The 12,778-nt window shown below is 33.3% G+C and overlaps 1 protein-coding gene across 1 annotated transcript; it reads right to left on the minus strand.

Moving 5' to 3' along the window:
* Positions 1-3,876: 3,876 nt before the first annotated feature.
* On the minus strand, positions 3,877-4,608 carry LOC111399290 (abscisic acid receptor PYL2-like). Its single transcript, XM_023026547.1, has one exon. It carries the CDS (start codon positions 4,487-4,489, stop codon positions 3,941-3,943), a length of 549 nt encoding a protein of 182 aa, XP_022882315.1. The 5' UTR covers positions 4,490-4,608; the 3' UTR covers positions 3,877-3,940.
* Positions 4,609-12,778: the final 8,170 nt, after the last annotated feature.

Below are 12,778 nucleotides of genomic sequence, written 5' to 3' on the forward strand. Positions count from 1 at the left end.
ATTTGTAATTAATCAAATTCTTTTGGTATTTGATGAAATTAATTTTGATGGTTTAAAATTTTGAACAGTTGGATGTTTTTGTTAATTTTTTCTACTGACATCTATTTTCTATAATCGACATCTTTGACTGTATATAATCGACTGTGACCGACAATTATTTTTTGTCAAACTAGACACCTTTGTTCATTGAAAGGCTATCCAAAACAGGCACCATCGTTTTTAAAGAGACATTCAGGTCGTTCGAATAGTATGAACACTATAAGTTGCTTAACTTTCTGCCAAAAAATCACACCATTTAAATGCAATAATTCCTCTGCTTTGAATTTCCTTTCTAAATTTTTCTTTTGCTTTGTTGGTGTCTGATATCAAGGAATACCTCTTAGCCACTTAAAAATGATTGAAATAGCATAATTATGAGGCCTAAAATCACAATGTAAGGTTGAAACATGGGACTCATTTAGTAAGGATAGGTAATTGCCGTTATATGAAAACATAGTCATGAATCAGCTGAAGAAATGTTCCATAGGGAAGTCAACTAGAAGTGGACAAGTTTCACCTTTACGCTGCACCATCATATCCATCAGGGGTAGACCCAGACTTTTACTACTGTGGGGTCAAAAATCTAAATATAATTTTTTTTTTTTAAAACAACGTAATATTAATAGAAATAAGTTAATACATATTTTGATACTTTGAAAATGTCGTACAATTACATCATTATCAATATTATTAAATAAAATTTGCTATTTCTATAGTTTTGTTTACCATTTCGTAAATGAATTTAAATAAATTTTAAGTTTAATCCAGAAAGTAAATGAAATTCAAATTTAAAGAAAATGTAATTCCAAGTAATTTAAATTACATTTAATCCGTAACGATCCTAATTTTTTTGATGTCATATTCCATATAAATTTTTCCAATAAAATGACATAAATTATATTGAAAAATTTATCGTGCAAAAATAATAAACGTTATTGAAATAATTGAATTTTTTTAAAAGAAAAGACGAGTTAGAGGTTTTTTTTAGACGTACATTTGACTCATATTTAACTATTTTTGATATCCATTTGGACCATTCGATATGACAATAGTATAGTTTTCTAAATAAGCTTCTACATGACATAGATGATTTGTGGATTCGGATATCACATGATCGCCAACGAATTTTACAAGTTAGGATATTATCGAAATTCTCAAAATACTAGTTTTAAATTGTCTACTTTGACGCATCGTAACTTTTGATATAATTGATCACTTCGCACACCATTAATAAGTGAAAAACTAGACCATGAGCACTTCGAAATGGAATTAAGAATGTAACATTTCGACTTCATTTGACATCCCGTAATGAGTGTATTAAAGTAGATCATAAAGAGTTATAAAAAATTAAATAAATAAATAATCTGACAAAATTATGTGGGGCCATTTGACCTCACATGACCCATGTGGATCCGCCCATAATATCCATCAATAAGGAGAAAGCATGATTGCTTAGGCTACAAGTTACGATGACTAGATCACAGGCTACGACCTAGGTGTCATGATGGTTAGACTTGGTTGAAGTCCTCAAACAATTGAATGATCAAATCTCTTCAAGCGGGGCAATGGTACACGTACCGATGTCAATATCGTAACTAGGCAATACAGAGGGCGATAAGTTCCTATTGAAATGCCTATCAAACTCGATCATATCAAGATCCAGCAATTCTGTAAAAATCAAGAGTAATTGACCCCTTTTAAGTTTTCACATTTTTTCCACTAAACTTTAGAAAACGCGGTTATTTATGTAAAGAGTATAGAACACTTATAAGATTTAATTGGGCCAATTGTGTACGGTCTAAACATACTTTGTTCATACATAGTTCATTATTGCATAAACTTTCCGAGTGCTCCTTAAATTGGAAAGAATTGGCATAGAACTGCATTCTTCCCTTCCCTTCTCCTGCAAACACTTTTTGTCTTTTTCCCCTTCAATATATCTTGTCCCACAATTACCCAAACCACATTGACCATAGGCCCGATGTGAATTAGAACACTTGGCCACACTTTATAATTGGAAAAACCTTAGCCTAATCGTCATCATTAAAAAATTTAAATTATTAGCTACGGGATCATCCTTTATTACACATTTACACTATAAAACATTTTACACACAAACTAATAAAGTTTCGTTACTTTTTAACCACGCATTTTCTAAAAAATAATATTTAATAACCCATTATTCCCAAATAAATTCTGTCAAACATGCTCTTAGCTATTATTCTTGATAAATGACCTTCTCTGGGCCATTCTTGCTTGGAATGAAGTTTTCACATATTCGCTATTCAACAACTTGTTGACTTTTGATTCGACAGTGAATGATCATCGATTTTTTTTTCTTTGCAAACAATACATATAAAGGGATCTATCAATAGTCAAATAACCAGTAAACCTTTGATTTTGAGAACCAATTTTATAAAAATTTGTTTCTTTTTTATTTCTCACTTATTAGTCCCCACATTGAGATCGTTGTTTCAATTCTCCCATGTACCGTTATAACATGTGCAGTTTTGTTCAATTCAATATACCAAAAAATGTTATTACAAACCCACAAAGGCTACATACATAAAAAGAGTGAAAATTAAGCTATCAAGTAGCTTCATGGGACATTTCTCTTAAGACAACTCACAAGTTCAAGATCCATATGTTCTTAGCCGTTGAATTTTGAATTGACAGGTAAGTCCCACGAAAAAGTAATGGAAGTTGCTTGTCAACTAGGATATATAATGTGTATGTGGTATATTCTTAAGCACCTAACATAACAAGCATCTTTTTTTATCATGCACACGTACAAATTAATTGAAGTCTCGTGATTTACAACCTCATCTATTTGCTTTCAATAAACTTTACTACGTGTCTGCAAGGCAATAATTTGTAAAATTAATTGTGAAATCTTTTATGTTAAAACATGTAAACGATTATAATCAATACGTGTCTCTGTTTCATAAAAAAAGTTTTTTAATTAATTATTTTCGATTCACCAGATCTTACCAAGTAAAAAGTCCTTCGCCTATTGAAAAATGATTCATGTACTTATACGCTTATTCTCTACACATTGGATTACACTCCCTTGTGTAGAAAATATTGTCCTTGCAACGAATATAATCAATGTTATATAAAGGAGAAAAGAACACAATTACATGAACTAGTGGGGCCTTTTTCCATGAGTTTCTTGAACCAATAAAAATAGGTTATATTTTAATGGTTTTTTGAATGAAAGATCATCACTATCATAAGAAAGCCATTTGGTTGGACCTTTTTCTAACAAAGTACATAAATCATAGAGCCCACAAAATTATAACTAAAGACATCACTCACACTCAACCTTTCTATTATTTGATGGACAATCTAGAAACCACCCCCTCGCTACCCCACCCCACGCGTGCCCACTCTCCACCAACCAAAAAAATTGAAGTCTATAATAACCAATCATTTATTAGCAAGCAAATATCAATCAAAAACAACATGAATTCACATCTAGTCTAGCTATAAGAGTGTATAATCCACCAAACAAAAGGAGATAAATCATAAAATACTACTATACAACTCAATGTCAACTTGCATGGAATTAACCAAAAAAAAAAAAAAAAAAAATTACAACCACCAATATTTTCGTAGCAACATTATTATTATTATTATTATTATTATTATTATTATTATTATTATTCCTGCCGGCAAGGCCGCAGCTAGCTGCTGAATTGGCCGTAGTTGCTGACACCTTCTCGAATTTGACAGTTCTTGACCAGTTATAGGTTTCAAATTTAATTGAAATTTGCCCTTCAACTCATAATTGCCCATAAATTTCTTGAATTTTCAGTCAACTAGTATCGAGTAGTATTAAAAAAAGGAGAAGAATTCATACAAGCTAATATTACGCACCAAATACACCATTTGTACCGTGCTAAGACGCGGCCATAGCCACCACCCCAAGCTTCTGAAGATTGAGCTTCACAACAGTATCGGTGAACATTTTCGTGTCCTCTCCAGTATTTCCCTCTGGTATATCCACTATATAAGACTCTAAAACAATGGTGTAAATCTTTCCCTCTTTGTTAAACTCATTAACAGACGTTACAGATCGATAATTGTTCAGCCTATGCTCCCCACCCACAACGCGAAAACTCAGTATATGCTTCTCATCATCCAAAATCTCAAGTCTCTCGGTGCTGGTGGAGGCGGGCAGGCCGGAAATCACCGTCACCTCCCGGATGCTGCCGACGCCGCCGTCCCCAGTCATGCTGCAGCCCTTGATGAAGTGCTTGTACTTTTGTGGGTTGTCGAAGCGGCGCACGAAGGGCCACACCGCCTCCGCCGGCGCATCAATCCGCTGCTTAATCAGAGATGTGGTTGTGTTAGGCAATGGATCGAATATGTGGTAGGTGCGGATTACAGGCTCTAGCTCTCGAAATTCTTCCTCCGTAAGACCCTGAGGAATTTGGATTTTCTCCATTTGGCACTTCAATCTTCTCTCTCTATCTATCTATGTATATATCTATAAATATATGAAGAAGATGGAGTACAGAGGAACAGAAAAATGGCTATATATGGACTTTTGTGGAGCTTTAGCCGTTTAGGGAATGCGTAAAGGAGTGGACAGTGGCTCTATTCAACTCTGCAGCGTTTTGTGTGTTGACAGAAATGCCCTTGTGTTATTAATTTATAACCAACTTGTCAGTTGTCGTTTTGCTAAATTAGGAATTTGTTACTTAAAATATTATATCTACATAAGTGATTTATGCCGGTGTATGGATATTATTAGCCAAGAAAAAATTGCACATATAGTCCTCAATGTTTAATATCTCATACTGATTCATCCTCAGATTTGAATACAAACTGTAATATCACCAATTTCAAAGTCAATCTAAAGTTTGGAGACGAATCAATATAAGACGTTCAAAATTGACGGGAATAGTCGTGCAATTTTCCTCGAAGTTCCTAATTTTAGGAATGTTTTTCTAATTTTACTTATTTAGGGTTTCTTGATATCGAAGTTTTTCTTCTATGTTTCATATAAGAATAGAGTTTCACTTAGTAGAAGGTAAAAAAGAAAGCAATATAAATTTCAGTAGCAGTAGCGAGCAAAAAGAAAGCCACTTAAAAAGTGTAAAAATATGATCGTGGAGAAAACAAAACAAGTATTGGGCAAAATGTCGTAGCACTCTAAATGGAAAATGCCAGTAATCATACAAAATAGATACGCTGACAATTATTCTAGATTACAAAATTACTTTAGAGTTATACTCTTTCAATACTTTTTTCCAAAGAGTATTTCTTTTTCGATTGGATTTGATCCATCCCAACAAATTATTGTACAACAAAACTAGAGGGTAAAAGAATGAAATTGTCATAAAATGAGTATCTCGATTTACTTTCAAAAACTGCAAGTTTTTATTGTTTTACTAAAACAATGCATTATGGTGTTTAGACTATGGTGGAGAAGAACGTTATTTGATTAACCTAAAATCTTAAATCTAGCACTAAAATAGTTTTATATATTAGTTTAGGCTAATATTTTTGGTGATTATAGAACACTTTACCTTAAATATTATACTCTTTCTAGGATCAATTTTGCTGTTTTACCATGTAAGGATTCCGACCCTCATAGCAGTGAGACTAGCCTGTATAAAAAATTGCCAAAAACCCCACCCACCCCCCATGTTGTGAGTGCTCGTGTGAACCCGTACTCTCTGTACTTCAAGCATGGTTCTTCTAGGATACTAGTTGGTGGTTGTAGGATTTTGCAATTCAGTTAAATATTTGACAAGTGCACACTTAGTGTAAAAAAAAAATAATAATAATAATAATAAATAAATAAATGACAAAAGGCACAAATATGTAAAAGAAAGAAAAGCAACACCAAGTTCATAAGAAAACTCTTCTCAACCTTTTATGACTCTCGACAATAAAAGGAATACACAAACTTTAGTGAAGGAACAACGCAATGTCTAACTCTTGCCTTCAAATTTAGTTAAATTTTATAGAAATCCGCCTATGCAGTTAACATCCCCAAATTGCTTCATTGCTCAAGCACTCAGCAAACTTAATTTAAATTCTAGTAATGTGTCATCCTTGTGCCTGTTTTATGCCAACTGGAATTTGGATTGAAATTAGCTAAGGGACAAGATGGCATTCTGCCATACCTCACGGCCTACAATCGATGCCCCGTTGCTTTCTGTGTCTTGCCATCGAAAAAATTCAAAAGATATTGAGAAATCACTTACACTTATAAGCAATTTCACGTATGCTACGGAGAAAGCCTGCACACTCATAGGCAATCACATGCGTGCCATTGAAAATCGTACATACAATGTCGACGTCGAGTAACTTCGGCATTGTATAATTTTCATCTCGACTATTTTTTTTTTTGCGAAATAAAAATAAAACAAACACAAATAGCCCAACCAGCTCGTTAGAATGTACAGGTCAATCATCAAGAAAAAGGTTCCATCATCGTTTGCACTCCGACGATCATGTCAACGACTGGACGAGAAAAATATAAGTACAAGAGAGGAAGAGAGAATTTTGGTTAAGTTGGAACAACCTACCTTAATTGTGAAATGAATAAAATATAGATAATGGACAGAGTGTTGCTAATGAGCCGGACCAAGTTTCAAGCCCAATGTGCAATTGTTTAATTAAATAGCCCAAGACGAGGTTTCTTGATTTAATAGACCCAGTCAAATTAAATAGTCGATAACACGTAAGCAAATGTGGGATCCCCTCCGTCATGCATATGCCACGTAATTTATGGATATAACAAGTCGGACTTAAAATATAAACTATCAAATAGGCGAGGTCTTACAGATTACCTCATAAAATATGAGTAGCTCCAATAAGCGAGGATTTATGAACTGCCTGAAAATATATGCATCGATCTCAAATAGGTGAAGACTTACAAATTGCCTCGAGAATATAAGTCGTTCCAGTAAGTGAGGACTTACGAATTGTCTCAAAAAATATTTTTGTGAGCTTTATGATTCCTGTTTGGGGGACTCACATTCTGAATAAGTAAGGGCTTACTAATTGCCTCGAAAGATGTCATATATAATTTGTCGAAATTTTGATAGTATCTCCTCTGAAATATGAACTAAGTAACATGATGTCGATAATAAAATGAAAACAATGATAACGTGTCATACATACTATCTGTAGTGAGTGTCATGACTTGCTAGCAATGATGTGACATGCGCACTTGACAGCAATAATGTAATGCATATGGTAGCAGTAATAATGTAATGATACTATATCATAATAGTCCCCCAAGTCGAATATTTATATACGGTCAGACTTGAAATATAAGTCACAGTGATGAAGCTGATGCAGAGACGCGACTGAATATATAAGCAGTTGTGATAAGTTGATGCAAAGGCGATGCTCTGAATGTCAGTAGCAAAAGTCATGCTTTGAATATATATAGCTATGATAAGTTGACGTCCTTACATGGGGTGGCGCATCCATGCAAGGGCTTTCTCTATGGTGTTTGGTCTAGCCATGAAAGTGATTAAGTTCTAAGGTAGCAAAGCGTGGCTTATTGTGGGAGGCATCTCACTAGTCCTTGTCGGAGCTCCCTTTTTATTTTATTTTTATTTTTATTTTGTACCTTTTTGCAAAGGGTTTACTTTTCTGTGTAAGGGCTTCCTCCATGGTGTTTGATCCAGCCATGGAAGGCTTCGTCTTCGTAGGTAATAAGGTGGGCCCACCCGTCTCTTTACGAAGCGATAATCGACATCCTTACATAGTGGATGGTTCATCCATGTAGAAGATAATGTAAACTCTCTAATGTTAAGTACATGTGACATGGTTGAAGCAGATGTAAAACTCCAAAAGATAGGTAGCTTTAATGTAAAGGCATGATGGGCTTTCTGAAAATAAATGCAGTTATAATGCAATAACTCATATGGTGAGGCATCTCGTGAAAGGAGGAATAAATATCAAATTGGTAGAATGTCTTGAACCATCAGAGTCTTATAAGCGACAATGGATAAATGAGGGATTACAACTAATCTCGACAATAGTGAAAATCAAGGAATATATATCTCGCAAAGCCAGAAATAAACATCTGGCGATACGAGAAATAAATATCTTGCTAATAGTTCTCGAACTATCGAAGTTTTATAAATGGCCTCGTATCGACTAGGGCCTATAGCTACGCTCGACAACAGTGAGAGGTCAAGAATAAACATCTCGCAAAGCCTAAAATAAGCATCTATCGAGATGGGGAATAAATATCCTGCTAATAGCTCTCAAACTACCGAAATTTTATAAGTGGCCTCGGATATACGAAGGCTTATAGCTGAGCTCGACAATAGTGAGAGGTGAGGAATAAACATTTCGTGAAGCTAAGAATAAAAATCTGACGAGGCAAATAATAAACATCCTGCTAATAGCTTTTGAACTATCGGAGTTTTATAAGCTGCCTCGGATGGACGAGGGCTTAAAGCTAAGCTCAACAATAGTGAGAGCTTGACAATGTGTCCATTTTGACCTTGAAAATAGAACATTACTAAAATAAATGAACTGATGAAATGGAGTCGGTAGAATATATCAGTGTTTGGTGTTTGGTGTTGTGTCTCGTCTCAAAGATAGTTATGGCATATACTTTCTTCTTGTGGAAATATTGTTGTCATTATATTCACACTCTTTCTGGCTTTTGTGTAGTTCAAAATTCACAAAATTAGGTTGAAAATTATCTGAGTAAATGCAAATTTTAATATTTTACTTAGATTTGTCCAATTATATTTATTACCAAAGAAATATGTGTGGAAGCCAAGATGGCTTGACTATCCTCTAGTTTTGTAGAAAGAGTATCAAACTCTTAGATGTAATACATTGTGATAAACATGATTTAAATCAGAGATAATAAAAAATACTTTATTGCTTTTATAGATAGATGGCTACTCTCGATATTGCTATGTAAATTTACTCAAGAGCAAAGATGAGACAAATGGGTTGTTTAAACACCGTAAATTAGAGGTTGAATAGCAACTTAGCACAAAGATTAAGACAATAAGAAATGATAGAAATCGTTAGTATGATTTGCCATTTGAATAATTTTGTTAGAACATGAAATTATTCATCTGACAATTGTCTATTATTATATGAGAATTGTTTGAAGATGAATTCTTTAAAAATACTTACGAATCAGATGGTGTTCAAAGTCAAAATGGACACAAACGTAAAAACCAATTATCTTCGAAGGGGATTGTGTGACTTCTATTGTCTAGATTTATACAAACAATTGATTGCACAAAGTATCTTCCCACTAATTGACCAAGTAAAGTCAATAGATTTTTATTAAGAAAAGTTCAAATTCTCTGGCTACTAATCTTGATGCAATCAATCTTCATTTGTACCCAATATTTGTATTTACCATTGCATTATTTTCGAAAAATTAATATATTTTATTTGTGTGGAAGATTGTTAGAAATAACTTTATTTTGATAAATTTTGAGCTCAAAATTAGATTAGACTGAACTCCGAATTAATGGGACCAATTATATACATGTTATACTCATCGAGGTGATAATATGATATATTTATTTGTTGAAATTTATTAAATATTTAATAAAATATTTGACTTCAAAGTCGCCCACCCATTTGAAACTTGAAATAGGGATAATTTGATGAAAATTGTTTACATTTGTCCCCATATAGAAAAGCTAATAAAAATATTTGATTTATAAAGTGTAAGTTTGGCATTTCGAAAGTCCACAAGGGCACCCAATTTTGTGAAAAAGGAGAGAACCTAGACGCTATTGGGTTAGTACAACACATACACCCACTCCTATGGTGTTGCGGTCGTCCGTTGTACCGACTCAACAAGTTACGTGTATGGGCACGAGCTAAAGTCCAGGTCAGTCACCCAGGTGAATCTGTATGTGTGAATTCGAGTCTTGCATGTATCCTTTTGAAGAAAATTTATTTAAACTTTTTATTTGAATTTGTAATTAATCAAATTCTTTTGGTATTTGATGAAATTAATTTTGATGGTTTAAAATTTTGAACAGTTGGATGTTTTTGTTGATTTTTTCTACTGACATCTATTTTCTATAATCGACATCTTTGATTGTACATAATCGACTGTGACCGACAATTATTTTTTGTCTAACTAGACACCTTTGTTCATTGAAAGGCTATCCAAAACAGGCACCATCATTTTTAAAAAAGGTTGAATCCCTGTCTTAATGGTCCCCCACCGCCCCTGCCCTGGAGTATCGTGAGGGAGGTAAATCGCAAGTTATGGATTTCGTTTCTCTCTAAATTTTTCTTTTGCTTTGTTGGTGTCTGATATCAAGGAATACCTCTTAGCCACTTAAAAATGATTGAAATAGCATAATTATGAGGCCTAAAATCGCAATGTAAGGTTGAAACATGGGACTCATTTAGTAAGGATAGCTAATTGCCGTTATATGAAAACATAGTCATGAATCAGCTGAAGAAATGTTCCATAGGGAAGTCAACTCATTTATAGTAGTCAACTAGAAGTGGACAAGTTTCACCTTTGACGCCGCACCATCATATCCATCAGGGGCGGATCCAGACTTTCACTACTGTAAGGTCAAAAATCTAAATATAATTTTTTTTTTAAAAAAACAACAACATAATATTAATAGAAATAAGTTAATCCATATTTTGATACTTTGAAAATATCGTATAATTACATCATTATCAATATTATTAAATAAATTTTGCTATTTGTATAGTTTTGTTTACCATTTCGTAAATGAATTTAAATAAATTTTAAGTTTAATCTAGAAAGTAAATGAAATTCAAATTTAAAGAAAATGTAATTCCAAAGTAATTTAAATTACATTTAATCCGTAAGATCCTAAAAATTTTTATGTCATATTCCATATAAATTTTCCCAATAAAATGACATAAATTATATTGAAAAATTTATCGTGCAAAAATAATAAACGTTAATGAAATAATTGAATTTTTTAAAAAGAAAAGACGAGTTAGACGTTTTTTTGAGACATACGTTTAACGCATATTTAACTATTTTCGATATTTGTTTGGACTATTCGATATGACAACGATATAGTTTTCTAAATAAGCTTTTATATGATATAGACGATTTGTGGATTCAAAATTTTACAAGTTAGGATATTATCAAAATTCTCAAAATACTAGTTTCAAATGGTCTACTTTGACACAGCGTAACTTTTGATATAATTGACGACTTTGCACACCATTAATAAGCGAAAAATTAGGTCATGAACACTTCAAAATGGAATTAAAAATGTAACATTTCGACTTCATTTGACCACCGTAACGAGTGTATCAAAAGTATATCATAAAGAGTTGTAAAAAATTAAATAAATAAATAAACTGACAAAATTCTGTGGGGTCATTTGATCCCACATGACCCATGTGGATCCGCCCATGATATCCATCAATAAAGAGAAAGCATGATTGCTTAGGCTACAAGTTATGATGACTAGATCACAGGCTACGACCTAGGTGTCATGATGGTTAGACTTGGTTGAAGTCCTCAAACAATTAAATGATCAAATCTCTTCAAGCGGGGCAATGGTACACGTATCGATGTCAATATTGTAACTAGACAATACAGAGGGCGATAAGTTCCTATTGAAATGCCCATCAAACTCGATCGTATCAAGATCCGGCAATTCTGTAAAAATCAAGAGTAATTGACCCATTTTAAGTTTTCACATTTTTTCCACTAAACTTTAGAAAACGCGGTTATTTATGTAAAGAGTATAGAACACTTATAAGATTTAATTGGGCCAATTGTGTACGGTCTAAACATACTTTGTTCATACATAGTTCATTATTGCATAAACTTTCCAAGTGCTCCTTAAATTGGAAAGAATTGGCATAGAACTGCATTCTTCCCTTCCCTTCCCTTCTCCTGCAAACACTTTTTGTCTTTTTCCCCTTCAATATATCTTGTCCCACAATTACCCAAACCACCTGGACCCTAGGCCCAATGTGAATTAGAACACTTGGCCACACTTTATAATTGGAAAAACCTTAGCCTAATCGTCATCATTAAAAAATTTAAGTTATTAGCTACGGGATCATCCTTTATTACACATTCACACTATAAAACATTTTACACACAAACTAATAAAATTTCTATACTTTTTAACCACGCATTTTCCAAAAAATACTATTTAATAACCCATTATTCCCAAATAAATTCTGTCAAACATGCTCTTAGCTATTATTCTTGATAAATGACCTTCTCTGGGCCATTCTTGCTTGGAATGAAGTTTTCACATATTCGCTATTCAACAACTTGTTGACTTTTGATTCGACAGTGAATGATCATCGATTTTTTTTTCTTTGCAAACAATACATATAAAGGGATCTATCAATAGTCAAATAACCAGTAAACCTTTGATTTTGAGAACCAATTTTATAAAAATTTGTTTCTTTTTTATTTCTCACTTATTAGTCCCCACATTGAGATCGTTGTTTCAATTCTCGCATGTACCGTTATAACATGTGCAGTTTTGTTCAATTCAATATACCAAAAAATGTTATTACAAACCCACAAAGGCTACATACATAAAAAGAGTGAAAATTAAGCTATCAAGTAGCTTCATGGGACATTTCCCTCAAGACAACTCACAAGTTCAAGATCCATATGTTCTTAACCGTTGAATTTTGAATTGACAGGTAAGTCACACGAAAAAGTAATGGAAGTTGCTTGTCAACTAGGATATATAATGTGTATGTGGTATATTCTTAAGCACCTAACATAACAAGC

The sequence above is a fragment of the Olea europaea genome, chromosome 8 (assembly GCF_002742605.1).
Source record: "Olea europaea var. sylvestris chromosome 8, O_europaea_v1, whole genome shotgun sequence".
In the NCBI taxonomy this organism is placed as follows: domain Eukaryota; kingdom Viridiplantae; phylum Streptophyta; class Magnoliopsida; order Lamiales; family Oleaceae; genus Olea; species Olea europaea.

What these genes read in the sequence shown, in the direction of transcription:
- LOC111399290 (XM_023026547.1), bottom strand. Translation starts at nt 4,489, where the DNA reads ATGGAGAAAATCCAAATTCCTCAGGGTCTTACGGAGGAAGAATTTCGA.